The 27,267-nt window shown below is 36.2% G+C and overlaps 1 protein-coding gene across 6 annotated transcripts; it reads right to left on the bottom strand.

Annotated features, from left to right (window-relative positions):
* Positions 1-752: 752 nt before the first annotated feature.
* Positions 753-25,740, bottom strand: IQUB (IQ motif and ubiquitin domain containing). Of its 6 annotated transcripts, XM_035559412.2 has the most exons (13): positions 25,708-25,740; positions 25,283-25,404; positions 24,113-24,494; positions 22,774-22,935; positions 22,485-22,660; positions 22,076-22,231; positions 20,888-21,098; positions 16,866-17,041; positions 11,794-11,964; positions 10,109-10,285; positions 8,318-8,566; positions 4,310-4,495; positions 759-1,684 (listed from the first exon to the last, which is right to left on the bottom strand). In XM_035559412.2, exons 3-13 carry the CDS (start codon positions 24,489-24,491, stop codon positions 1,559-1,561), a joined length of 2,169 nt encoding a protein of 722 aa, XP_035415305.1. In that variant the 5' UTR covers positions 24,492-24,494; positions 25,283-25,404; positions 25,708-25,740; the 3' UTR covers positions 759-1,558. The 6 variants fall into 6 exon arrangements, with proteins under 6 accessions (XP_035415307.1, XP_035415306.1, XP_035415305.1 ...); XM_035559414.2 differs by lacking the exons at positions 25,283-25,404; positions 25,708-25,740 and adding an exon at positions 24,855-25,055 and having other exon boundaries at positions 753-1,684; positions 24,287-24,494; XM_035559413.2 differs by lacking the exons at positions 25,283-25,404; positions 25,708-25,740 and adding an exon at positions 24,855-25,055 and having other exon boundaries at positions 754-1,684; positions 24,278-24,494.
* Positions 25,741-27,267: the final 1,527 nt, after the last annotated feature.

Raw genomic sequence — 27,267 nt, 5'->3', positions numbered from 1 at the left:
CGAGATGTGTATGGATAAAGCCCTAAGCAATTCAGTCTGACCTCATACCTGCGTGGGCTTGGAGTAGGAGCTGGATTCCTGAGGTCCCTTCAAACCTGAATTATTTTATGATTCTGTAAATTCCAAAAATCTCCAACACCACATGGCATTGATGTCAAAGGACTTGTGGCTTCCCACATTTGTTCAAATTATTTCCTTACTGTTTACTGAAACCACCTTTCAGGGGTTGTAAAGTACATTTTTAAACAGACATTTAAAAAGAAAGAAATTTATAAAGAAGTAGGCTACTGTCTATATGTTTCATGCTTTTGCTCTTGCCCTTCAACCCACAATTTTCTTCAAAAATCCTTTTATCACTCAGGCAGAGGCCCAGTCTTAGCGGCCATGCTTATCTTAAGGCTCAAGCCCTGGTAAGTACGTAAATTAATGGGAATGCTCATGTGCTACTAGTTCATATACTGAACTAAAATCCAGAATCTGAATTTAATGGCAAAACCAGTGGAAAGACTTCCATTGATGTTAGAATGCACCCGGTCAGTCGAGCCTACAAGTTCATGTTCCGCTGAAGGAATCAATCTAGTTACCAGCTGTTTGGTTCTAAATATATGCTTATCTCTATTTTTAAATGCTACTGCTTTTACTAGACAGTTTTGTATGTCAGAGCAAAGGGCTTTGCCCTTGGTGAAAGATGTGGCTAGAATAGAGGTTTCAAGCAGTCAACAGAAGTTAGCAACTTTCTGTAGGACTTTATCGAATGCACACCATCAAATATTTTTCTCTGTAAGTATAATCAAACATAACCGTAACTCTGTAAGTTTAGGGAAGCAATTAACTTCTACTTTAAATAACAGAAGTTCCTCAAAAAATAAATGTTCTGAACAGTCTGCATTGTATATTTTCAATTTTTAAGCCTGATTCACAATAATTTCATGATCTCGGATACAATAATTGTATGCTGGCAGTTCCATTATGACCAACAAGATGAGCCATAAAAAGTGAAGTTACTTTTTTACACCAATGTTTCCAAGTCAAAGCAGCTATATTTGGAAGGCCATATCAATTCTCTTGTTCTACAGCAATGTACAGCTTGAGGGGTTCTCTGCCTTATATGCTTAAAGCCAGAAAAATACATTTAATATATTAATATGAAATTAAATAATTTATATAAAATTAATATGTTACTTTTCTAAGTGAAAGATAACAGAGTTAGCTAGATTTCCTCAAAAGCAATATTACACAGAAACAAATATTCCAAACAACACAGGCATGCACAGCAAAGCAGTCATAGCTCATAAATGTACATAGCTCATCAACAATATTTTACTTTTTAAATAATGAGGTTATAAACCATGAAATATAGTTATATTGAATAATCAGGATCAAATTATTTTACAGGCAGAAGTTTATTTTGATGTTATACAATTAAGATATTGGTAAAAAAATCTTCAAAATCAAGGAAATTGTATTAATCAATAATTCAGGTAACTTCTTTAACTTCAGTTAACTTCACTATGAGTTATGTTTTTGTACCGGTAGGAATAGGCGTAGCTATTAAAAGTTAACTTGCATTAGCCTGCTTGTCACTCCTAGGCAAAAATGATGTCATCGCTGGGATCTGAGCAAAGTACTTTTTCGCCCGGATATGTTTTTGTTTTATTCTGTGAATAAATGCTGCTTCATAAGCCTGAAAGAAAATCCAAATGCCATTAAATACAATGAAAATATTCATCAGTCCACAGATTGCTTTATATTTTAGACAGTATAAATAGTGACCCTTCAATGGACTAAGCCATATAATTTATTCATATACATTAGAGAATGAAATAAAACATTTTGTAGTTCTATACTGCTACCTTATGGTCCAACAGTGAAAATCACTAACCACTCCTTGTGAAATGTTACCTTTTAAAAACAGGAAAACTTCTGGCATTTTTTAGCCATCTAAGATAACATTCATTTATTTCTTTTCAAGTAAGAAAAGTTGTATTTATCTTTCAAAAATTAAAAATGACAATGGCTAAATATCAGCATTTGCAAGGTGATAAATACAGGAAATTTGCTTACTAAGAATCAGAGTGATTAGTTACAAATAATCACAGCAGAAAGCGTTTTTCAGTGTTTGAGTCAGCAGTGATAACATATTTTCACAATTTCTAGTGATTAGTACTATCTCAGATGATGCTGTAAATAAGCATAATATTTAGCTGGAAAAAAAAACAAAACTGCTATCTCTGTAGTCATCATTATGAATAAGAATCACTATTAAAGAAAGTGCTTAAGGGGCTTTTTTTTTTTTTTTAAATGAATGCGAGTGATTCAACTTACAGCATTTTAACTTTGCCTCATTTTCTCTTATTTCACACATTTTTTTAAAACAGAGCTTTGGCCATTACCAATGAAGAAAGGCAATTCCTTGCTGGCCCATTTCCATTTTTGTAGCAAGAGTTAACTGCAAATAATGTACAATTTTAAGGTAGGCTTGCGTATCTTATCTGTTGCTTTTCTGAGCTATCTCCCACCTCCTCTGAAGCTGGAGATGCAGAGGAACCTTCTGCGGCCCTCTGCCAATCATACAGTTGTTGTTCTCCAACTTCGAATGAAACCATTTGGAACAGGAAAATTAATGGTTCTTTTCAAGGGTATATACAGAGCGTATACCAGCTTAGAACACGTTTAATAAAAAGCGCATGAAATTCAAGACTTTTACTTGTCTTCACAGATGAAGTTTGTTTACTTTCTGCTTTTCACTGTACTTGAATAATATAAAAAAGCTGAAAAAATTCACTCTGTACTCTAATGTAGTTTAAATTTCAGTACTTGGGCTGAATCCAATGACAGAGAAAGTTTAAATCCAAACAGAAAAAGGTTTTATTGCAGTTACATGAAAGTAATGAAATATTTTGACTACAATTTATCATTCATATCAAAAACACGAGTGTAATCTCTGGACCTAATCAAGTTAATGGCATTTCTGACGATGACATCCAGACTCAAGAAGTTAAAGCAGCTAAGTGCATAATCAGAACCTCTGCCTGCTATAATGCCAGTAACATAGATTCATGGATGCAGAGAAGCATTGTTCGACTCAGACTGCCTGAACAGCCTTGTTAACTGAAAGTGAGATAGAGCAGTGGATAAAGGAATTTCCAGCTTGAAACTGATTTTAACTTTTAAAGGTAACGCTCGTATAAACACGGCTGCTTGAAAACACAAGTTAGGCATGCACAGACAAAAATATAGATAGCTGAATTCCCTTTATCTTTAGAATTCCCTAACACATTTTGTTCCCAAAGCAAAACTTTCACTGGGTAATTCTTTTCCTCTGTGAATTTAGTTCTCAGATTCTCTCAAGACTTCCATAATGACTAACAACAGAAGCTGCATTTGTAATGCATACATACTGTGTTAGAAATTGAATTAACAATACCCTGAATAAAAGAATGCTATATAAAAATGACCTTGGATCACTACTTATATAAATCAGAAACCTACAGGAGAGAGGCTTAATAATCCATTACTAATGACAGGACAAACACAGTCCCCAGGATTCTCTCGTGCCACAGAAAACTGAATACTCTACTATACGATGTCCAGTGGAGTGAGTTATTTACCAGACTACTATGTTTAGATATGGGATTTGGGGGTAGTGGTGTAAAAATCCACAGTTTCAATTACTTCTTTACCAATTCTGAAGCTTTCCCAACTCAGAGCTGCCATTGCGTTTCTACTATTTAATTATAAACTGTAAGACTACATTTTCAGCGGCACTTAAACGTAAGAAAGTGGCACTATGTAAGAAAGTTGAAACAAATTTTATTATGAGAAATACTTAAGTTCTAGACAAAAGGTTATACATGTCATTCTGTTATTTGATGATAAATTTATGAGGACAGAAATAAATGAGGCTAAAGCCTAGACTAGGCTAAAAGTACACAGGTGTCACAGTATTTAGAGCTTAGCATATTTTACATCCAGGCTGGCTATGTCTGAGCACAGATGAAGGAGCATCACAGGTGTGGAATGATTCTCGGTAAGCGGCATGGATGAGGCTACTTAGCTTCTTGAATTTCAGGTGGGAGAATTAGGGCAAGGCAGTTTAGGTACATTGGATGTGAGCTGTACTCTGCCAGCTGCCCTCTGGACTACTGCCTTGTCTATTTAATAGTACAGACATAATTATTTAAATAGATATAGTGGGCCAACTTAAACATTCATGAGTGTAAGGACTTTGGCCAAACATCACTACACACAGGATTCTATTAAAATGTAAGAGAAGTATTGGAAACAAATTAAGCCCATTAAATTTTACCTCTTGAAGGTTACACAGCTTAAGATGTGCATCTGCCTCATCTTTAGTGAGGAGAATTGTGTTCCACGGAGACCACTCCTGCTGCTTATCCCATCTGACCATCACCAAATCACAGAGGTCACTGCAGGCACTAAGAGCGGACTGACAGCTCCAAATGTTCTCAATCATGTACTGTAGATCTTGCAGCTGAAATGGAAAACAGGTAAGAAAGAAGAAACTTATTTCATTCTACAACAAAAACATGGTAACCATGTAAGAATCCAAGTAAATCTTCGAATAAAATATTGTTCTATGCACATGTCATACAATCACTTGGGTAAAGAATGTCTAGATATACACTACATCTTCCTCTAGCATGGTGTGGCAATTATGAACTACATTTTTATGTCATCTCTAAAATGCTACATTCTTTCTTTGATTGTTTCTGCCAAGGGCAATTTCCTATCTTCCTTTGACATCCTGATTGCTTAAATGCTCTTAAGAACTTCTTAAATCTCATGTTTTTGTTTTCTCACATGGCATGCTTTAACCTGCTCAGACTTCTTTGGTTAATAATAATAATCCATCTCTGTTATTATTGAGATGTTTACCATTTCATTCAGGGGTTCAGAATTACCGTTATTGAATTATTACTGTTATTACACTACTAAATTACTTCAAGTTTACATGTAGTCAGGATAATATGGTGTGGAAAATGTAGGAAATTAGGCCAATAAAAACTCTCACCTGTGACAGACCCTAAATTGCCTGCTCTGCTTTCTTCCCCTCACTCTGCTGTTGACATGTAAGAGTTTATGGTGTTCGTGACTCTGTTACTCATTTTACCAAATGAGGTCACATCTGATCAGGTAGCTACTCTACAACATTAACAAAATATAATGGAAGGTCTGTTCGTAAAGGTTCTCTGGTACAGAAAGGTCTTTAGACATACTTTTCACCCATGTTTCAGGTTATTTTGCATTAATCTTAATTTGTTTAATTTATTACTAGCCATCTGAAATCACTACTAAAACTTGGTAAAAACAGCATCTTAAATGAAAAAAAAGAATTTAGGACAGCAGTTACCACTGAACTTTGTCAAAGTTTTCAGTCGCCCTCCATAGATTCTTCTCTGTATCAGTCATAGAAACATTATTAGAAGATTTTTATCTACAGGAGCCTGTAAACAACGGACTTTTAAACAGATTTTCCTCCATTTATCTAGCCTTCTGAAAAGGCTCATTCCTCTAAGGAGAAATCTTCACTTATTTTGTTAAAATAAACATTTACATGTTACTTATTAAATTCCTGACAAAGGATGAATGCAAGTATACCAGCACGGTGCTTTAGTGATATGCAGCCTCATGTATTCTCATCTATCTTGCTTCCAAAAATTCAGGAGCCCATCTAAATCCTTTCTAGGGAAAATGTAGATAAAAGCTTGGCTTAGAACTTCCACTGATAATAAATATGTGCCTACTAATTCCAGGAACATAGGATTACTCCTACATCTGGTATAAATCTGGTCCTACGGGGCCTCCTTTATTAGGTTTCACTAATTGCTTCTATTTTCAGTATTTTCTCCTTTTCACAAAATTTTGAATAACTTCTATACCTTCTTCTAAGAAGCCAGAAATCCGTAAGCAGACATATTAGCAAGTACTACTATTTGTGCGTGTGTGTGTGTATGTGTGAAGCTATACTTCTTAAAAGAATTTATTAAAATCTATATTGAAGTATGTAAGGTCCCATGCAAAACATCTACAATCTCTTTTTCCTGGATTATTTTTTTTTTCCCTGAAAAATAGGCAAAAGCTTGTTCTGTGTTAAAACTTGTCTGGTTATGGGGGAAAGTTTGATTTAAGAGACAACTTCTGCACTTTCGTAAGGTAGACATGTTTTGCTGTGAAAATTTACAGTTCATTGATTTCATAAGACACTCTGTCCCTCCATCCCAGTAACTTGTTCTGTTCTCCCAAGAAACAGAAATGCCCTTCAACCACTGCCACATGACATGTTGGGAGCAAGTATCAGAGAGCACTCAGCAGCTGAGACTGGAAATGAGGGTAGGCAACGAACTGATAAAGGAGTTAGGAGTATTCATTAGTTCAAATGATCACTCCCATTAGGATTTTGCCCATCAAGAAAATCAAAGCCATACTATGTGCCATTGATTCTAAGGAGCACAGCATAGTTAAACCCTCTGAAAGAATTAAAGGCAGCCTCAGGACTTGACACAGCTGCTGAACTAGCTCATTTTGATACCACAAAGCAGGTCTTTAGCTGCAGTAAGCTGAATGTAGCGGAGCTACCATAACACACACCAACTACTTTTTTTTTTGCCTTAGCAGCACGCAGCGATCAGCCCAAGCAGGGTTAGAATCAGTATGCAAGACATCTGAAGAAAAATCTTCTATCTTATCACAAAAGTCTTGCATCTGTCCATAGACAATCCAGTTTTGGTACTGCACTGGACAATAAATCAAGTTGTCGTAGATGTTGCAAAAGACTTCTAGTCGTGCCAGAGTCATTTTGGATGCCTTTGAGCTGTTTTCTGGATACACTGGAGTAGAGGGAAAATAATGGTTGTTAGGGGAAGAAAAAAAAAATGAAATAGCTCAGAAAAATGTAATAATTTAAAGAAATGTTAGAGAAAAAAGGAAATTAATAACATAAGATACAAATCTCTGCTGTTTAGATATTTACAGCTCTGAAGAGAAGAAGTTAATTTGGATGAAAATGACACAGAGTATCCAGAGATGCTGTAGTGGTAAAACTGCAATGGCAAGAGAGGGCTTTCAGTGTCAGCAGTTAAAAAGCAGTCATGTCAGTGCATTAACAGCCACCAGCATTCTGCAAGGTCAGGCATCTGCTGTTCTAATGCAGCCAAAAGTGTTTGCTGGAAAAATTTCGTAAGTGATGTGACGTGAGACATCCAAGTGAGTTTGGAGGATGCTTACATATTCAAATAAAGAAAAAAGAAAAAAAAATGTTCAGCTTAAGTAGAAACCAGTATTGACAAACAAGCATCTACTAAATACAAACTCTTCTATTATACTCCTTAACATAGGCATTATAATTAAAGATCCAATCTTCCTTTTGGCATATTGATGTCTGGCTTTTGTTTGCTTGGTTGCTGTTTTAGACATCCTGAAAATACAGTTCAAAACTGTCCTATGAATGTTGAGATGAATGTAGAGATTCCTATTTCTAAATCCCAGAATGTTCAAATAAATTTGGGCTGTTCAATTTTCAAAAGATAGCATTTTGCAATTACTTTAAAACTTTCCCAGTGGATATTGGATGTCAGATTCTTTTGTTGACAAAACAAGTAGTAACAACTAGAAGAGACAGAATTTGTCGAAGGTAGAGGCAAAAAGTTCTTTGAACTGAGTTGTTTTTGTAATGATCATTAAGAAACATTACCTGCTTAGAAATGCTGCAGAAGATTACATATAATTACATATGATAGTACATAATTTAGAAAAATTAAATATTTAGTGAATCTCTCTCACTGAATGCAAAGCAGTAAAAATTCCAACTATACAGATGCTCTGCTGACATAAAACAGAATGTAAAGACCTTATTTTTTATTTTTTTCATTCTGAGAACATAAAACAATTCACTTGTATTACTACAACAGTTCAGAAAAAGGGGCTAAGGTTGTTTTACTAACACTATGTCTTCAGCAATACTACAGCCACAAAAACATCACTGTTCCTTTACCGATGATGCCAGTGTCTTTAAGCAACAGTATCACCACAGCAGTACCAGAGAATCTGGATCATCTGATTCTTTGACCTGCTAGCTAGTCTTCTACCTTCTTTTAATATATTGCTTGTAACCACAGCTACATTTCAAGAGCTTAAGTGCTTTTTCTTAATGGTAGCGAACATCACATATTACAGGGAGAAGTTTTTGTAGCTTTTAGCCTAGTTCTCTTCCTGTCAACTACATCCACAAAATAAAGGGAAAATTAGAGACAAAGCCACCAGTTTCCATTATTAGCAATGATCTCTCAGACAGTACCTGAACTAAGAAAACAATTTTAGTATCATCCTGGTAACCAGCTTCAGACTTTCTGAGATTTTCTAGTATAAGTCTGTACTTCAAAAATGATTCTCGTCGCCGAGCCTCATTATCAAGCTTGCAACACAAGTGACATCTGCCAATGGTGCGGGAATTAGCAGGAACAGGAAATTCAGTAGATGGTAAGTAATTTTCGCAGCTACGACAGAAGTTAACATTTTTATAAAGCTTTAGAGGATCTGGTGGAACCTAAAAGATTAAAAAAAAAAAGTTAATTTATCACAACGTGTCTTTGTATTACTTGTGTGTCACCCTAACTCTACCATGAATAGATTTTACACATATTTATGCAAATATTCTAATATTTAAAAGCCACTATTTTGTTTTAAAATACTCAATAGATTTTTTTTTCTTTTAAACAGAAGACCGAAAGCCATTCTATTTTCTTACTGTACTTGTTTAAACCAGTTATACAAATCAGTCAGGTTGTTTTTTAAGCTATATGAAGACCTTCTGCTCCAGTGCTCTTGCTAGTGCTTTTCTGTAAGCAGACTGTCATCTTTCCAGAATGGCTGATAACACAGAAAGCAGAAACCAATTCTTCAGCATTTAATTTTTCATGTGGAATCTGCTCTTCACGTCAAAGATAAAACCTTGAACTTGCAGGCATATTAATACTTTGGCATAAAAATATAAAATCATCCAAACTCCGTGTCCAAAAGCAATACTGGGGAAGACAGTGAACTAAACTTGCTAACAACCTCTTCATCCTCACCTTGCTTTGTGGTTCTGAAAGGAATATAACGCAGTCTGTGCAGAAGACCCAAGTCTGTAATTGGGTAGCTTGAACAATCTGACAATCCAGCTACCTACCGTGGTCATCTGCCTTTCTTTGAAATGCTGAAGAGGCTGTGGTCACTTTGACTGTCTGCTAATGAACTGCCATATTTTTTTTGGTCTACAGAAGGTTACAAGGTTCAAAAATAGGTGCAGTTCAACCTTGAACTCAAGATACAGTTAACCAAAAGCTACAAAAAACAAGCATTTCCCATCCCCACTGTCTGCTATGACCCATCTAGGTAACCCTGACTATAAACTTAGTGAAAAATTACTGTTAGTTAATTCTAAAACCTATGATCGTTTACTAGGTCCCTATCCCTGAGACGCTATCAAACACTATAAGAGGAATCCCCTCCTGATATATGCAGAATACGTCTCTGCCTAAAACAGCCATAATGAATGATATTTTTATTATAGTCTGTAGTTAGAAATGAAAAAAAAAAAACAATCACACAACTTCAAAGAGGTATCTTCCACCTTGCTGGATCTGCTTTTCATTAAATAACAATCGGTTGTACAACAGCAGCTCATCACTTTGACAATGGCAACGTTCCCCCTTCCTGGACTTGTGAGACGTTACACCTTCTTCCAGTGGAAGAAAAAATGCTTTGCAATTATGTCATTTTCAGATCTCTCTGTTGGTTGGTGTTGTTGCTGTTACAATTTCCTGTTACTACCTTGTAAGATCTGTAAGACCATTTAGAGTTCTCTCTCTTTACTACCTGCTACTTCTCAGGTTGTTAAAACCATGTTAAAACTATGCTTTCTATATGACTATATAAGATGATTTTTATGAAAATTCGTATGTATTTTTACTTCTTGAGGAGCTCCTCCAGCAATTCTACAGCAAAAAGAAATAAAATAAAAAAGCATTCATGGTTTTCCATTCCCATTTTCTATCCTATTTAGTTTCACGGCCATTAAGTCAGACTGCAAAATTTGGAACAATACCTTAAGTATCTTTGCAACTTCAGGGTTAAACTCGGGCATTTTAATATACTGAAGAAATAATGTACAAATTCTTTTCCTCAGTCCTTCTAAGTTGCATTCTTTCACCTCTCTTGACATAAGATCAACTTCTCTGTCAATTAATTCCACTATTTCTTTTGTTAATTCACATGCATGTTCCTGAAGGGAAGTACAGAATAAAAAGGGAAAAAAAACCACCACAACAATATAACAAACAAAATAATTCTAACACAGATATGAAAGCAAACTATGGACACTGTGCCATTCATCATTCACACCTCCTTACATTCACAATACAAACAGGAGAACCTGTAGTGTCTTAGGAAAATAACCTCTAAAAACACTAACGTAAAAAGCTAAAAAAAATGAGAATACTTAGAGATTTTGCTTTAAGGAGCCTGTATGTATACTGAAGCTATGAAGAACTGCAAATCGGGAGGCACTAAAAAACACTGAGCATCTGAGATGAGGCATAGAACACAGGCACGGTTTTCAGCCTCCAAAAGCCCCAGGAAGTCCCTAAGAAGCTTTGGCTTCTTTTGGCACGCTCTGGTTATGTGACAGGAGGAGTAACATATAGACATAGTAGATGTTTTGGGTTTTTTTAATTAAAAAAAAAAAAAGAAACGAAACCAAAACCAACCAACCAAACAAAACACACACACTAAAGGCCTGGGAGATTTATAAACATCCTTGTAATTTAGTCATTTCAATCAATCAAATGCTTATGAAGAGATTCTCCAGAGATAGATAGCAGGTGACTAAGTTCAGGGTTTCTTCACCTAAAACATGAGTGCTAGTTTACAGAAATTATAGACTTTGATTACCACAACGACGACTGTATTCAGATGGGCAGAAGTTCATAAATTAGCAATGCTCCCAGTGTCATATTGACTTCAGATCAAATTCTGCTATTACCAAAGGCATCAGGAAGATGCTAGTTTGTTTCCATAAGACCAGGAAGCAACATTCTATTCTAGTTTGATATCAACTTATCATCTTGAAAGTGACTTAAAGCTGAATTTAAAAAAATAAAAAAATAAAGGATTTAAAAGAAATGCAGCCAGCTTCTATTTCACTACGAATACTGGCAGTAGCAGTGGGGATGGGGAGTGAGAGGTAAAAGAAAAAAAAAATCAGTATTTGCCAGCCATAAAAGTGGCAGCCAAACCAACAGAGAAATTATAAGGTTCTAAATGGAGAATCTTTCAACCAAAGGAACATCTGTTTAAAGAAAAACAAACAAACAAAAAAGTAACCTTTCTGTCATGGTTTTCATCAAGTTGTTACAAATATTAAGGTAATCTTTGTCCTATATTTATTATAATTAAATATTTATATAAAATATGAAAATATAAATATTTGGTGTTTATTACAATTTATAATATATATTGTTTTAATACACACACAAAAAAAAGACCAAAAACTTAAAATTCTAACACAACTTGAAGAAAAATGCGTACATCACAAAGTGCAACGTGAATTTAGAGTATATCTGGAATATAAATTATTCTCTCATGGTACATTAGACTCTCTCTTGCTGCCAGCTGATCACACTGGCACCTATTTGCCAGAAGAAGCATTGCGTATGTATTGACATAATTAAATGACTGTACCTTTGGAAAGTGTAGCTTCAAGCCAAACATAAATAGAAAAATAAAACATACCTTCACTGTACATCTGAGTGTTAACAGCACATCTATTCTCTCATCTTGTGGGATGTCATTCATGGTAACACTGCGGTAGATTTCAAGCAGTTCCCTGGCACGGAGTGTGTACGGTGTATCCATTTCAGTGGTTTTTCCATCATATGCTTTCCATCTCTTGGGTTGTGCACACTTCAAAAACAATTTGTACAACTGAGCTATTATAAACTGATCACCAGCTGAACAAGTGCATTGTTACATCAAGTTTCACCAGAGCAAACACAGACTTGACTTTAATGCTTGACTAACACAAAAGGCTAATTCTATTGTCGATACTTCTACGGTATCTTTTCCACCAGAGCGAGCATTCAATTGCACACTTTGTTTAAAATTGCAGGTCATGAAAATTTTGACTTGGAGTATACTAAAAATAAATAATATTCTCCTACAGGGATACGCTCTACTTCTTTAAAATGAATTTACTGACAGTAGTGTTAGAATACATTTGCTCTGTGTTTCATCTTGCAGTCATAAATCCCTCTAAACTATCAGTAAGATCAATGGGACTGTTGACTGTGTAAAGATCTCAAATTTAAGGCCTCGAAGGCTACTGCGGTGCAAAGCATCTCCAGGGAACTGTTCTATTTTCACCAGCTGTATGGGCAGATAGAAGGCATAGACTCTGGTAAAGCTGACTAAGGTACAGTATGAATTTACAGCTTATTGCATACTTAGCTAGCTCCTTGTTTGCAAACCTAACCACAGACCATATGCCTACTATTCCAATTCTCTTTGCACATCTTGAACTTCTACAGTGAGAAGTTACATGGGATCAGCTGCACTACTCAGTTTGAAGAGTCCTGGCGTTCTCTTTCTGCAGGACTGGCTCTGCTTGCTGACCACACTGATACAGTGTGGGGCTAACTAACCATGGAGGTAGATATCTAAATCCAACAGAAAGATGGCATTTGAACCCCTCTCCCCATCGTTGCCTAACTCCACTCTTCTTCCTTAATCTTACAATGAGACAGTTATTTTTAATTTCATTGTGTGCGTTAATTATTCACTTTCACTGCGTTTGGAACTTAAGTATTCTCAAACACCTGTGAACTTCACCTTGAGATCTCAGTGTAAGCTAACTAGAGCAACACTTCATGAAGCCTTCGGATGCCTGAGTAGTTATGTGAATATGATTCTAGTATCTATGTGATTATTATTATGATGGCTTGCGATGGTGAGAGGTCATACAAATAGCAAGAATGTTAGATAGACAGAACAGATAGGAGCAGTCTATACCACATCAAAATAGGGCTTTCATCTTAAAATAAATTATAAAATTAGGTAACCAAAAGAAAGACAAAGTAATTGAAAAGAGGGCCTAATACAGGATAAAGTTTAATTACCTTATCAGTGGGGGTGGAACTATAATTAAAGTATTGTTAATCAGAGATCACAATCCAGATCCAAAACTGATTAAGAAATGCAACAGCAAAACAGACATTAGTGAAAAGTAGAACTCGTCATTCCTTAATGAAATCTTTGAACTTCTGCAAAACCAGAAAGAAGCCGCTTTCTGTCACGGAGAGAAGGGAGCATTCTAACATAACTTCGTGACTTTGTTACACTAACTTTGTACAGCACTAGAAATACTGAAAAAAAAAAAAAGGCAAACAAAAAAATTAGAATCACAAGAACTCAGAAGAAACATCATGTTGCAGCTTTTTCATAAGGTAGATAGGCAACAATCACTGTTTTCCACAGTGTACTTAAATGCAGTACATACGTTTGATCCTCTACAATGAAATCACTTTTTGTAAGACAGAAAGGTCTTCTGCTTATGCTAGGGAGAGTCATTGAGCAGAGTTTGCCTAGGACACAGTTACTGAAGCTAGGTTCCTTTGGTAAGTTTACACAATCCAGATATGAGCTAGCAGTCTCAGGGTTGTACACTGCAGACCACCTGTAACACAGATCAACTATATTATGATCACATTTAAATTATTCAAATCAAGAAAACCTATCTGTAACTTCCTCACTACCTCATCAAAAAGGGATATTATATAAAATAAAGCCAAAAAAAAAAAAGAACAAAAAAACACAAGGAGTGATGCAGCTTTTTATTGCAAAAAATAAATACAGAGGTCTCATCAATATGAACAAGATTTCAAGTGTTTCAGAAAGAACCCCAGGCTCACTGATTTCAGGACTATTTTCATGAAGTATTGACGTAACAAAACTAAAATTACAGATTTTTTACCCAGCTTTCTCGTGCCTTTTAGTCTGCTGGCAGTGCTGTGGAATTTACAATAATGCTGTTATCTGTATTACTTCAGAGAGCAAGACTATTATAACTGCACTCTGCTGCCAGCACAAGAAACCAGAAAAAAGCACCTGAGAGAAACACAAGAGCACAGATACAGAGAGAAAAAAGTAAGCAAAGCAAAGAAATAAAATTCAGATGTGTGCAGAAATAGCAAAAAGCTTGAAAGGTATGAACAGAACAAGAGTTAATAATTACAGGATCACCTTTAAAAAAAATCCAATTTTGCTCTTCAAAATTTGAATGCAGAAGAATGAGCTTGGTGCAAAAAAGACCCACCTAGAAGTGGCTACGCACGCATGACCAGGAGAAACCGTTCTAAAAGTACACAGGCGAGATTAGGGTACATGCCTAATTTAGGAATGAAGGGAACAAAAGTTTCCATGAAAAGCAACTTTTGTATCATGTTGGCTATCGCAGCAAAGTAGAGCTGCTTGCAGTCTTCATACATGAAAGGTGTCATTACAACTTCAATGGCAAGTGGCTGGATTAACATCATCAGTTCAAAGCTGAAGAAATAACTGAATAAAGTGTCTACAATCCACTCCAACAATAAATTGCATGTGTTTAAATTGCATTGTTACAATCATAATGAGCCATCCATTCAGTTTGACATTTCCTTTTTTTTTTTTTTTTTTTTTTTAAGAAATGCAGAGTTTATTACTTTATCTCCTGTGTTAGGCTGCTATCTATGTCAATGGGTTAGTCCAACACCAAACAAACACTACAGCTGAAATAATGTTAAAAAATGATCTTAAAACAAAACAAAAACAAAGAAGCAAACAAAATCATGAAAAGATGCAGAAATTAAGCTAACTTCCTTGTCAAATTAGAAAGAAATTAGCCTCTGTACTGAAACGCAAATGTATAAATGTAAAATATGAATAAATAAATTAGTAATAAGTGCTCCTGAAGTATGCCCACTGTTTGGAAAGAGACATCTCTTGTCTCTCAGGTCTCTCATGAATCTCCAACCATCACCTATCACTAGGAATTCTAGTACTGAAGAACATTTTGCTTCTGATTCCTAAATGCAAGAAAACTGTCTGGCTCCTGAGAATATATACCAGAAGTAATCTATACAGGGTAGCACATTGGAAAGCAGTGCTGAAAGGAAAAATAGAGATACAATTAAGAGAGAAATATATTTGCTGTAGACTGATCCAGGCTTCTTTTTCTGAGAGGATGATAAAGGAATAGAAGTTAAATAGTAGAACCAAATATTTAACATAGAAATAATTCATGGTTTTTGGTACCATTCCTAAATATTTAATTTCCTTGTTTTTTTGCACTCTTGATAGCATTAACAGAGAATTCAGTCACATCATGGCAAAAAACCTGGTAGCAGTTCCCCCAGTATTTCAGACAAGTAATTTGTTCATAATGAAGAAAGATGATAGACTTTATCAAATCATTTTTGTGGACCTGTTCCCATGCATCAATAATAAAATGAACAGTTTCCTTTAGACAAAACTGTCACTTTTGAGCACTAAATAGTGTAAAAAATTTTGATATTCCCAAACTATTGCTGTTGCAGTATCTCTTTTAATAATTATTTCACATTCCCTGAAAGCAGACAGAAAAAAAAAATCTTCTGATGGGTTAGATTGCTGTTTTAACTTTCTTTTTTAATGTTTTAACTTTATTTTTTGTACTTCACAATAAAGAGCCATTGAATGCAATGTCATTCTAAATCATCTTTATATGAAATAGTTCTCTTTTTTGTTTTTCAAATAGATGAGAGCCCGAAGAACGCTCACATTAAATTTCATCCCTATGATTACACAAAAATAAAATCTCAAGTTAAAATTGTAGTTCAGCCAAAATCAATGAATTAATCACTGAGTTCAGTAAGATATAAGATTCAGTTAAAGCTCTCTTGGGTTTCTATCCTGTACAGGAACACAAAATAAATACTTCCTTTAAAGACAGGCATACGATTACCTAGGAACAGAAGCCTGTGCTCAATGGGGAAATAAACAACAAATCTAGCTCCTGCAGTATAACATTTTTGAGGGAAGAAAAAAAGAAAAAAATAACTAATTAATTCTGTGGGGTAAAATTTAATTTTTACTAATACTTAATGCATACTTAAAAGTTTGCATTTAAGTTTAAATGCAATAGCAAACTTTTTCCACTATAGAGAGCAATGAACAGAACATACCGGCGGGAAGATCATTTAGTCATTAGTTTTCTTTAGTGAAACTGGGTATTTTTGAAAGAGAAGCTTATAGGCAGATTTTTAAAGATACAGAAACTGATTAAGAAAGAACATAGTTTCATGCGTGAATTCTTACATTCTGATTCTGACAGTACAAAATACAGAATAATATACAATGTCCGGATAATTTATAATGGCTTAAATTAGCCATTCTGAGTTCCGTTAGAATTTGAGCCTTGCATGATGTTAAAAGTGCCATTAGAATCATGTCCTTTATGCAGGATGGTTACACAACACAAAATTAATCTGCTCAGTGCTGATTTCTGTATTATACATATACGCAGCTACTTTTGTATATGAAAAATCTCAAGTGACAGTCCTAACGATGCACTGTTCATCCTTCAATAATCAGTCACAGAGCTAGGGAATTCTCAGCTTGGAAAAAGAGTATCACTGACATGAACACCGAGAAAATATGGATGTAGAGAACATTAGGATTCACATGATTAACTGGCAAAGCTATAAAAGTTACTTTGGGCTAGTAATTTACAGATGCCTTTTCTGCTCCTGTACTTTGGAACTTTATGTTCAGCCTAAAACTACTTTACTGACCTTACTCAGAAAGTGCAGTACTGCTTTTTGTTGATTCTCTTCATCTGCATTTAGCTTGTGTCTCCCAATGGAAGCAATCAGTTGTGCCTCTTGTTCTAGAAGTCCACAAAGTGCTGCCTTTCTTTCAGCTCCAGTAAGAGTTCCGTTAATCCGTTCAATCTCCTCCTGCCTCCACGCTACAGGTATAAATATTTTAGGTATTTTTTAGATGCTTTCCAGTGAAATTCCTACTTTCCTATTAAAGACATTATTATTTTTAATAATAATAAAAAAAGAGTTTCCATATTGATTGTTACCCATATTTTCAGTACACACAAAATGGCACAGAAATTAATGTAAATGATACAGATGTTCTAAGAGTGTGTGAGTGTACATCAATTCCACACTGTCAAGTCATACTCCAAACTCAAAGACAATTTAAGAGAAAAATGAAAAAGAAGAATAATTTAGTTTCTATGGAAATGCAGGATGCGATGATTTCTTCATGATTTTGCATCTCAAATAATAATGAGTCTCAAACAGCTTTGAATGATACGAACACAAGGATCATTTTAAACAAATGCTGATCAAACTTGCAAGACAAGATACCATGAAGATCCTCCCAACAGATTAAGAACAGCATCTTACTGTGGTACCACTGGTACTCAGTGCTTAGAATACCACTGCTTCTCCCTGCAGAAATGAGTAAAAACTAAAGAAGATTGATGTCATCCAAACCCGAGATAACACCTGACTGACAATCATGTTTAGCTCTTCAGGTCTTAACAGTGAATATTGAGTGGTATCATTTTTGCCACGTAAGGCAGATGGAAACGCACTTATAATTAGACAATCCTTCACTCTCCATTTCCTCTTCCAAAACTGAAGCCTTTAAATAGAAGGAAGGGACACCAAGCCACTAGATAATAAAGACAGCAGCCAGTGAATCAGTACATACTGTATGAGCACCTGGCCTTCTCACTCACGGGGTCAAATCACCAAACCACAGGTACCTGCTACACTTTGAAGTATAAACTAAATACTTAATAACAAACGTGCAGACACATCTATCATGGCTTATTTTGTGGTACCCGTTCCTCAAATATAACCGCTGATATGCAGCCTACATGCCCTTACAGGAATCCCTCAGTAAAATCATTATGTTTATGGAAAGCTGTTTTGCTTTGCATACATCATAACAATTCCTGGCTTTTCTGAAGGGTCAGTTCCATTTCAAATACATCCTGACATTTCTGTGGGGAACTTTGTAATATCCCAAGGTTCAATAATCCTGAATAGCATCTCAAAGTATCTTGTTATTATTTCAGAATATTTATGCAAAAGCAAAACATGGGGTAGGGAAAACTACAATGTGATGCACGCTTACTGAAAAAGCCTATAACATCCTGTATCAGGTAAGATTAAAGGCAGGAGGAGGGAAGGGAGGAAGGTTTATTTTCTGCCCGTGGCTTCCTTATCTACAATACCTTATGTTTTCTATTTTAAAATATTTCAGTCCATTTCCTTAAGGCCCTCCAAGCTTTGGTATTAATGTGACAGCTGTCTGACAAATTCTGATTACCCAAAGATATATTTTTAAATAAAGCCATTTCAGCAAACAAAAGCACAGCATAGAATTAATTTACATGAAGCTTTATATGCCTGAAGGGGGCAGCAACTTCAAAGGTAGAGTTAATAAATACAATAAGCAATTTTGCACTTGCAGAGATGAAGGTGCTATGAAACGGTTATCCACACTCACCTACTGATTCACCATATACATACAATCAAGTTAAAGACATTCTTCTTAGATTATGTTTTACAGATCGAGATTGGATCATTATAATTTTTATTCTAGTGTTTTTATAGAACCAATGAAGTTGTTCATACTTTTCAAAGAAATAACAAATGTCTCCATACGCAGACACGTAGAATATTTAGATACATCTCATTTGCACCAGACAGTCAGCAGGCAAGTTTTTGTACCAAAATGAATTGCTTCTACTGGCTGACCCTGTAATATTATCCCTGTGCTGTGATCAGCAGCAATAACCTTCACAATCTCTAGAGGACAATAACCTCATTCTATTACTGTCACAATGATTTAGCTTGTGTAGACTGTTGACACTATAAGAATGTAAAAGTAGTTTCAGATACAGGTAGGAAAAAAAACAAACCAACTTCCTAGAACCACTAAGCTCTATTATAACAAAGAGCATGACTGCAAGTCTCCAGAGAAGCAACTAGCCAACAACAGTAAACAAAAAAAACCCAAACAAACAGATTGATACCAGCCAATTATTTTTAACAAAATGTTAAACGTACATTTCAAATTCCAGTGTTTAGTTTGTTTCTCTACAGCTTTTGAAGTGGCACATACTTCTCAGGTTGCCTAGATCTTAAATTCCTGAACACGCAAAACTGGCAGTTCTGTTATATGTGAATCCAACTGTATTAAATTAGGCAAAAGAGACATTTATACAACCATAAGTTTTAAATCTAAGAATATCAGGAAAAGCCGTGCTTAATCACAACTTTATCTCAACTTCGTTGCTTCTATTCCAAATAAGCCTCTCCACACACAAAGAATTGTATCACAGTTGATAGCACATTAACTAGGAAGCAGTTTTTTAAAGAAAATACTGGAGAAAATCAGATACTAAACAGGAGCACTTGCCAGAAATGGAGAGAAAAAATAATCAGTTGAATACCTTGGGTTTTGATTATCAAGTCAGACACATCTTAAAAGGGCCCAATTCTTCAGAAGTAAAAAGCAAATCTTCTCTGAGGAGAAAGAGGGAAGGAAAAAAACCAACCAAGCAAGCACAAATCCCAGGAAGATATAATCCCCAAAATTTTAAATCTTAAGACCAGTAATAAATTTTTACATTTGTCACAACAGTAATATTTATATCATTTACACATTTAGACAAAGCAATTTGTTCAGTGCCACAAAGTATGACAGAATTAAAAGATACGTGTGTAACCTGGGGCTTCTTGAATCACGAGCCTAAGCTATATGAATAACACATGCCACCAAATTTATTTACTCAGTTTACAATAGGAAAAATAGTTGGGATGGTTTAAGGTAGGTCCGGTAGCTTCGCAATGAATCAGGTAATCCATTAGGTCAGATCTGCATTAGGAACAGTAAGGTAAAAACTGCCAAAGAGTAATTATACCATAAGCAAGCACTGTAGGCTTAGATAAAATATGAGTTGATAGAAGTGACAATGCAAGCTTCTTGCTTAAAAAGAGACATTTTAAAAGAACTCTTGCAGGTTTTTATTTATTTATTTTTATTGTTATTTTTTATTTTTTAATATGCTGGTACATTTCTATTGATTTTGTTTTTCCAAAAGGGCATATGCTAATTTTCTGTTATATTTACAACATTATCCTCCTGTAAGATTTTAAGCCAATTATCTGCACTTTATTTTGCCAGAAAAGTTTAAAGATGATTGTCTGTATTAGACATCATCCACTCTGATAGGAGAAGTCTTTCAAGATGCCCTATAGGAGTCTTAACAGATTTTTGAATTTTTGACAGCAGTTTTGTGAAACATGGAATACATTAGAAAGGAAAAGAAATGGCGAGAGAAGAGGACATGGATGAAAGTAAAAACTTCATTTCTCTTGTAAATTTCTAGGCAAAATGTAGCCCTTTATGAAAATATCTATTTTAAATGGTAAACGATGGATCTTAATTGTGATTTCTGATGGCATTATTTTCAGCAACTTAAACGCATCAGAGTTACTTTAAACTTCTGATTCTTAAAAAAAAATAAAAAGTTGTTCCTCTAGCTGATTTTACATCATTACAGATGAAGGCGAAAACAAACAGGCAAAAAAGTCCTGCAAAACAGCACAAATACTAGCACCATTCTGTAAGCTGATAATTTCCTAAAAAGCTTCTAGAAATATATAAAAGTCATGTAATTCCTTACAAAAAAAAAAAGAAAGAAACCTGTCAAAACCAGAGAAGTTTGTTTTAGACTGTACTCTTTTGCTGCTTTAAGAGCATCCCTTTAAGAAAAACTTACATTTTAAAGCATGGTAAAGCAGCTCAAAGTCTTCTTTTGTTTTAGGGTTCAGTCTTCGCTCATGCTCCCTTCTCACTTTGTCTTCTTTCTCTTTTTTCTTTCGTAACTCTTCTTGTGCCTCCCATGCCAGCCTCAATCTCTTTTCTTCCTTCAATTTTTGTACTAGGTTTCTAGCATGCCAACGGCGGAAATATTTCTGTAATACTATTACCTACATGTGATACAATACCAAAAAATCATCAATTTAAAACCAAACAGCATAGCTATTTGGGTTCCATTTCTACAAGATCTTAGGGGTGTCAGCTGATGCTAAGTTCCTTATAGAAAGTAAGTTCCTTATAGACTTATAGTAAGTTCCTTATAGAAAACTTCTAACCAGAAGATTTTAACGCATCTGGCTAAACATGTCCATACAATTATCCCACTTAGACACTTGGAGAAACCAACTGTTTATCCATTTAGTTAGACTCAAACTGCCTATTTCAAGCAACTAAATTAAGAACTAGAGCATTTACAAAGCAGTGTCCTGGCTAACATAACGACAAGTCATACTTAAGTTAGGTGTGCAGTCACTGAAGAGGTGGTTTGCATAAAGAAACTTAGAATGCCTAAACAGCCACCTCTGCACAATCACTGTACAGAATCTGTTGTCAGAATCACCTACCTGAGGCAACTCAGTGCACCAAAAGACTGTCAACCAAAAAGAACCCACAAGCCCACTGCATGTGTCAGGTCTGTTTAGAAATAAATATATAAATACGTACATACACACAAAAACACATAATCCAGAAGGTCAAATGCAAGTCGTGTAAATCCTAATCCAATACTTCAGCTATTTGAGGCCGTACATGGCATTATACTCCTTCTAAAGATATGAGAATGCCATAGGGACAAGCCTATTTTAATCCCTAATAATATGTATGGAAGTTTAACTTAAAATAGAAATCAGTACATTCACAATGTGTAATATTTAAGAAACCATAAGGTCTCAAATGCTGCTGAAAACACTAATATTGTAAATGTGTAGACACACACTTACACTGTATCAGAAAGATTACAAAATGTGAAGATTAAGCTGACATTTGGAAGCTCACTGTTGAATTTACACTTTGAACACTCTTTAAATATTCAAATAACCTTTGTACTACTTTACTTCACGGATACAGTTGCAAACAGATGAGAACTTACAGCTTCAAGTCGACGTTTATGGTATTCTTCTGCTGTGAGATACTTTCCAGGTGTTATTAGTTTGTCAGTCACATTTGACACATACAGGCCGACCTTAGTCATCTGTGTTGATGTTGGATTTGCTGTTTGTTGACGTTTATTTTTTTGAAACACAGTCTGAGGAAAAAATGCATGTCAAATTGTAACAAAATACAGAGATTGTTTCCTCACTACAACAAGTAAAAAAAGTTAGCCATTTATAAAAAAAACACAAGCCTAATGATATTAATCCATTAAATACATTCACCTGCATACTTACTGCTGACTTGCGTCCTCATTCCTATTTGAAATAATTGTGTCAACATTCTATTGTTTAGAAAAAATAAGAAAAAAAAACATTCTAAAAAGACACTATAAAGCTATTTATTACCTGTGTTTCCCTACAAAATAATGTAGTTCCTTTTTCAGGTCGTTTTTTGGGTATTGTTTGTGATCCTGCATTATGAAATTCCACTCCAGTTATTCTGTTCTTAAATCCACCCAGAAATGGTTTACGAAAAGTAGGTCTTTCAATTTTTACAGCTACATCTTGGAATGTATCAGAATCTGTTCAAACAGAAGTTCCAAGACAGAAATATTGTTTCTTTTAGTAACAGATTGAGATTTTAAAATGTTTGTTTATCTATCTACATAGATACACATTTAAAAACACCATTTACCTGTTTGTACTCTGACAGGGATGACATCAGGCATGCAATAATCCTGTTGAACTGCTTTCCTAGGAAAATGTCCCAGATCAAGATGCAACTTCTCAGACTGGATAGTTTCATGAAATGTAGCCATACTCCACATAAGAGTTTTATTATCCTCAATTATGCTTCCTAAAGAAATAAAAACAAAATTAATTTCTGATATGCTTCTCAAACCAAATAAAATACCTCTTTCAGGTTTACACCTAGACAATTGTTTTGAAACATTGTAAGGCAGAATAACCACAGATTTTTAAGCTGGAGAACAGTTTGCTTCAACAGAAAGTTGAAGCAGTATTAGATACTATTTAAAGAGAGATCTGATGTAATACTTTTACCACATAAAAAGTCATTCATATTCCAATTTAAAAAGTTATAGTAGGTAAATTTATGTTTTATTCTCAAGTAAATAATTTTATAACAGTTACCCATGTACACAGTGAACCTTTATTGAAAATCTTAATGAAACCCGCTCCAGCTTAGACCTGATCTAAGCATATCTGTGTGGTTTTCCACATGACACTTGACTTTGTGGTTTTGATTCAAAGACTACAATATGAACCAGATTTACTTAGCTTGAAGCTCCAGAAATTACTTCTTTTTGGCTTAGAGATAAGATACACCATCTGGCTTTGGTACAGTGCTCTTCCCAGGAAGTGATGACCAGCTACTTGAAATAAGAGCATCTGAACACAACCCAGCCAAGAGGCAGGCAGGCAGCTGCTCTTTATTGTCACTCACTGTGCTCACACGTGGAATGGGATGCGCTACCTTCAGCTCTGAAGACCTAAGGATGCAGGGTGCTGAATGGAAAAGGGGAAGTCACACAGGACAGAAGAGAGAAGCACAAAGTAAGTGCAGGAAGCGCTGGAGCGTTTCAGGGACTGCAGGAGAAAGGCATGGAGTGCAGAAGGGTGACAGGTAAGTTACAGGAGAACCTCAGAAAGGTAAAATAGCAAGGTGACCGCTATGATCTAGACTAAATTATTAGAACTCTTGTTATATTTGAATTATGCACTGCTATTTTTAAAATACCTGTACAAGACACATAAACATATACATTTCTGCAAAGATTGCCCTATAAAATGTCATATTAGTCTATAAATTGCTATCACAATGTGAGATAAATAATACATTCCTCACCTTTTCAATCAAATTTTACATAAGAATTTTAAAAGTCACTTCAAAACCAAAAACCTGCAAATGTGAACAGAAGGAGGGTGTGGGGAGTGCAAGATGGCATAATCAAGTTGAAGAAAAAAAAATCTCCTTAAAGCACTAATGTCCAATATTTTTACAAGTTCTTTACCTGTCACTGTCGAACTTGTCACATTCTCTGACAGCACTGCATTTTGAGATGTTTCTTTTTCCCTTTCTGAATTTCTTAATTCAAGTAAGGTAGAGTAACTCGTAATGGTAACAGGAGATGTGTTCTCGGGTGATGCACTGAATGGGCCATGTGGCTCACACACACCTTGCTCACCATTTTCCATCGCTTCGTGATGACCTAGCCCTTCTCCAGGCGGCTCATCTGTCTGTGCTGTGCCGGCACCTCCGGACAGCAGAGGCTCACCCTGTGGCTCTGCATTCCTGGCCTCCCCAGCTTCTCCTGCTCCTGCGGGTGGCCGCTCTGCAGCTGGTGTCTCTGCGTTAGCAGCTTCAAGTATGCGGTCCGATGCACCTTCCATTTCCTAAAGGATGCAAGTTTTTAGCCTTTTAGCAAGAATAACCACAGTATCTATTTAAAAATGTGTACTGTCAACCACAGGGACACTACTCTGAAAAACTTTTCCTGATCTTTTCCCAAACAGCCTAGTTAGAGTAACTTGACGTCTTATTTTCCTGCAACTGCAAAACACTTAGCATCTTCACAGGTCTTTAGCAGACATAACGCTCCAGCACGCTGCCAGCGAGCGGTCAGCAGCCCCTTTGCATATGCGTGTATGTATCTAGATACATATATACATACGTGAAACGTGCACAGGGAGGAATTCACAGCAAAACCAGCCGGCGGCCAGGCCCTCCCTCAGCGCGCACACCCAGGGGCTCACCTCCCCTCAGCGCCCCTCAGGGCGGGCACCACCAGGGGGCAGCGGGTCGGGCCGTTGACCGCCCGCCTCCCCCTCGCTCTCCTCGGCCCAGGGCGGCTCGGGGCACGGCTGAGACCCCCCGGTACCCCCCGGCACCCCGGTGCTTTGCTCCTTTCCCCCCCGGCTCTGTCAGGGCGTCCCGATGCGGCCGCTCCCCGCTACCATGGCAGCGCGGCCCCGGGCATGCGCCCTGAAGGGCGGCCAGGGACCGCCGGGGAAATGGCGGCGGCAGAGCCGTGAGGGGACGGGGACACCCCCGCCGTAAAACCCCTGGCTTCCCACCGGCCCTGGCTTGTTACAGGGTGAGCGGGAGGGTGCTGAGCATTTCCTCTGCAGGCAGGGGAAAGGAAGACCCGTGTGAGGGGATTCGAGGGCTGTGAAGAAACGACCTGTTGCTACAGCTCACACAGGTGTCTCAGCGCGCTGCAGGAAAGGCGAGAGTACAGCGACCTCGCACAGCTATTTTAGAGGTGGGAGGCACAGCTGTGTGTCGCCAGACTCTGGGAGGATCCTGAAAAAAAAGTTGTATTGAAACATGAAATTATATTTATATTGAAATATATGAAATTACATCCACACGCCATGTAACAGTATGCCACGTTCATGTTACGAAGTCTCACAGACATCCTTCAGCTTACAAACACAGGCCTGCTTCCCATAAAAAGGGCAGAAACTGCCCCTTACTACTGGTATCTTTTTTTCTGACACCTGGACTGAACCTGAACTCATGGTAGAAGAGGACCAGAAGTAATTCTATAGAGCTAGTAAGTTTGTCCCTGTCATATAACCACACCGATTAAACATTCAAACTCACTTGCACCGTGGAAGATGATTTTTCCTATTTTTCCTTCTTTAGGAAAGCATATACCTTGAAAACAAAAAAGCTTATTTCATCCACCTCCCATGGAATGCAAACAATCAAAATTACGTAGATTAAAGTTGTCTTGTTAAGAAAACAGCCACTCCAGATAGACTAAGCAGCACAGATAGCACTTGAGACAAACAAAAACCTCAGTGCTGCTGTCAGAAGGCAATCTAAACGTTGTTTTACCGGTTTAACAATCTGGATCTCCCTTAGGTTCTGTCTTGCAGATGGTGATTGTCACACATAATGACTTTAATCAGAGGATCTTAAAGTGTTTTGTTAACTCTAACGTTTGCACTGATTTACCTTACCATAGCACAGCAGATAAAATCTTTTGCTTCATCACATATTCCAACATAGTTAATAGAGAAAAATCAAGCAAAATCATTATAATCAGTCTCCAAACTATGCCTTGCTGGCATATTCATCTTAAAATAAATTACTTGCAACATAGTACTCCTAATATAGATTCTCTCTTGCCTGTAAAATATGTGTGTACTGTTTGTTGCTAGGATTTAAATATCAGGTATATAGTTACAAAGCTAATAGCATGGTAAAAATTACTTTGTTTCTCTTCTTGGCAGAGGTATCCTGAACTAGGATGAAGTGAACTACACAACACTGATAAATCTCAAAACAAAGACTATTGTCTTTCCTTTGTTTTCAATAGCTGCTATTTAATGCTGATACTACAACACTAACTATTAATTTAGTAAACTTATATAGCATGGATGGGATTCATTTCTGCTTTCTAAAATTGTGGAACAAAACCAATGATAAAAGTAATGGAAATAAATCGTAAGACATGCAGAGAATTTGATAAAAAGCTGAAAAGCGATTCCTTAGCTGTGATTCCTAGACTTTGGCCTCAGTAGAACTTTTTTAAGACTCAAGTTAATCGATTCCTAAATTAAAGTATTTGTGAAGACTAATTCAGTATTTTGGATATAGAAAATTATCTTGAGAAACACAAGAGAAACGTTTATAGACCAGCAAAATCATTGCTAATATAAAGTAGGAAACGTAATTAATGAACTCATAGGACAGCTAAATCACATGGCCAATGCAGCTTTAGAATTAGAATTCAGCTACTACCTCAGGAAATAACTGAAAAGATTGCAATATTTTGCTACCCTCCCACACATTACCAACCCAAATGTGGTGGTGTTTTGCCCCCCTGCCCTCCCCCCCCCCCTTTTTCTCACATTAGCTTAATACTTATTACGTAAGACTATTTGCCTTAATTTCTCATCTGAAATGGTTCACCCTCATTCAGGTTTACAATCTTTAGTATTTCTCATGTGGAAATTTTGTTTGCAAGCTTCAGCAAAGTCTTCTTCTGGAATGCCACCTAGTGGTTTTATCTCAGAAGAAACCAGCTTTTAACTTCTCCAAGGCTGAAAAAGCTATTAAAACAAGCCAAGAAATTAAAATATTTTGAAAAATATTAAAAATTCTGTAATTATTGTAACAACCTGTGGGAAAAAAACAACACTAATGATGCAGCAA

Source organism: Cygnus atratus, chromosome 1, assembly GCF_013377495.2.
Source record: "Cygnus atratus isolate AKBS03 ecotype Queensland, Australia chromosome 1, CAtr_DNAZoo_HiC_assembly, whole genome shotgun sequence".
In the NCBI taxonomy this organism is placed as follows: Eukaryota; Metazoa; Chordata; class Aves; order Anseriformes; family Anatidae; genus Cygnus; species Cygnus atratus.
The sequence above is the reverse complement of the archived record's forward strand: the minus strand, read 5'-3'. Positions and strand labels throughout refer to the sequence as shown.

Excerpts from the sequence above, each read along its gene's own strand:
- IQUB (XM_035559412.2), bottom strand. The coding sequence starts at position 24,491 with ATGGAAGGTGCATCGGACCGCATACTTGAAGCTGCTAACGCAGAGACA. Across the intron at positions 22,232-22,484 it reads TATTTTGTAGGGAAACACAG|ACTGTGTTTCAAAAAAATAA; the intron begins GTAATAAATAGC and ends TTTTTTCCTCAG. Across the intron at positions 11,965-16,865 it reads TACTGCACTTTCTGAGTAAG|TGTGCACAACCCAAGAGATG; the intron begins GTCAGTAAAGTA and ends TTGTTTTTGAAG.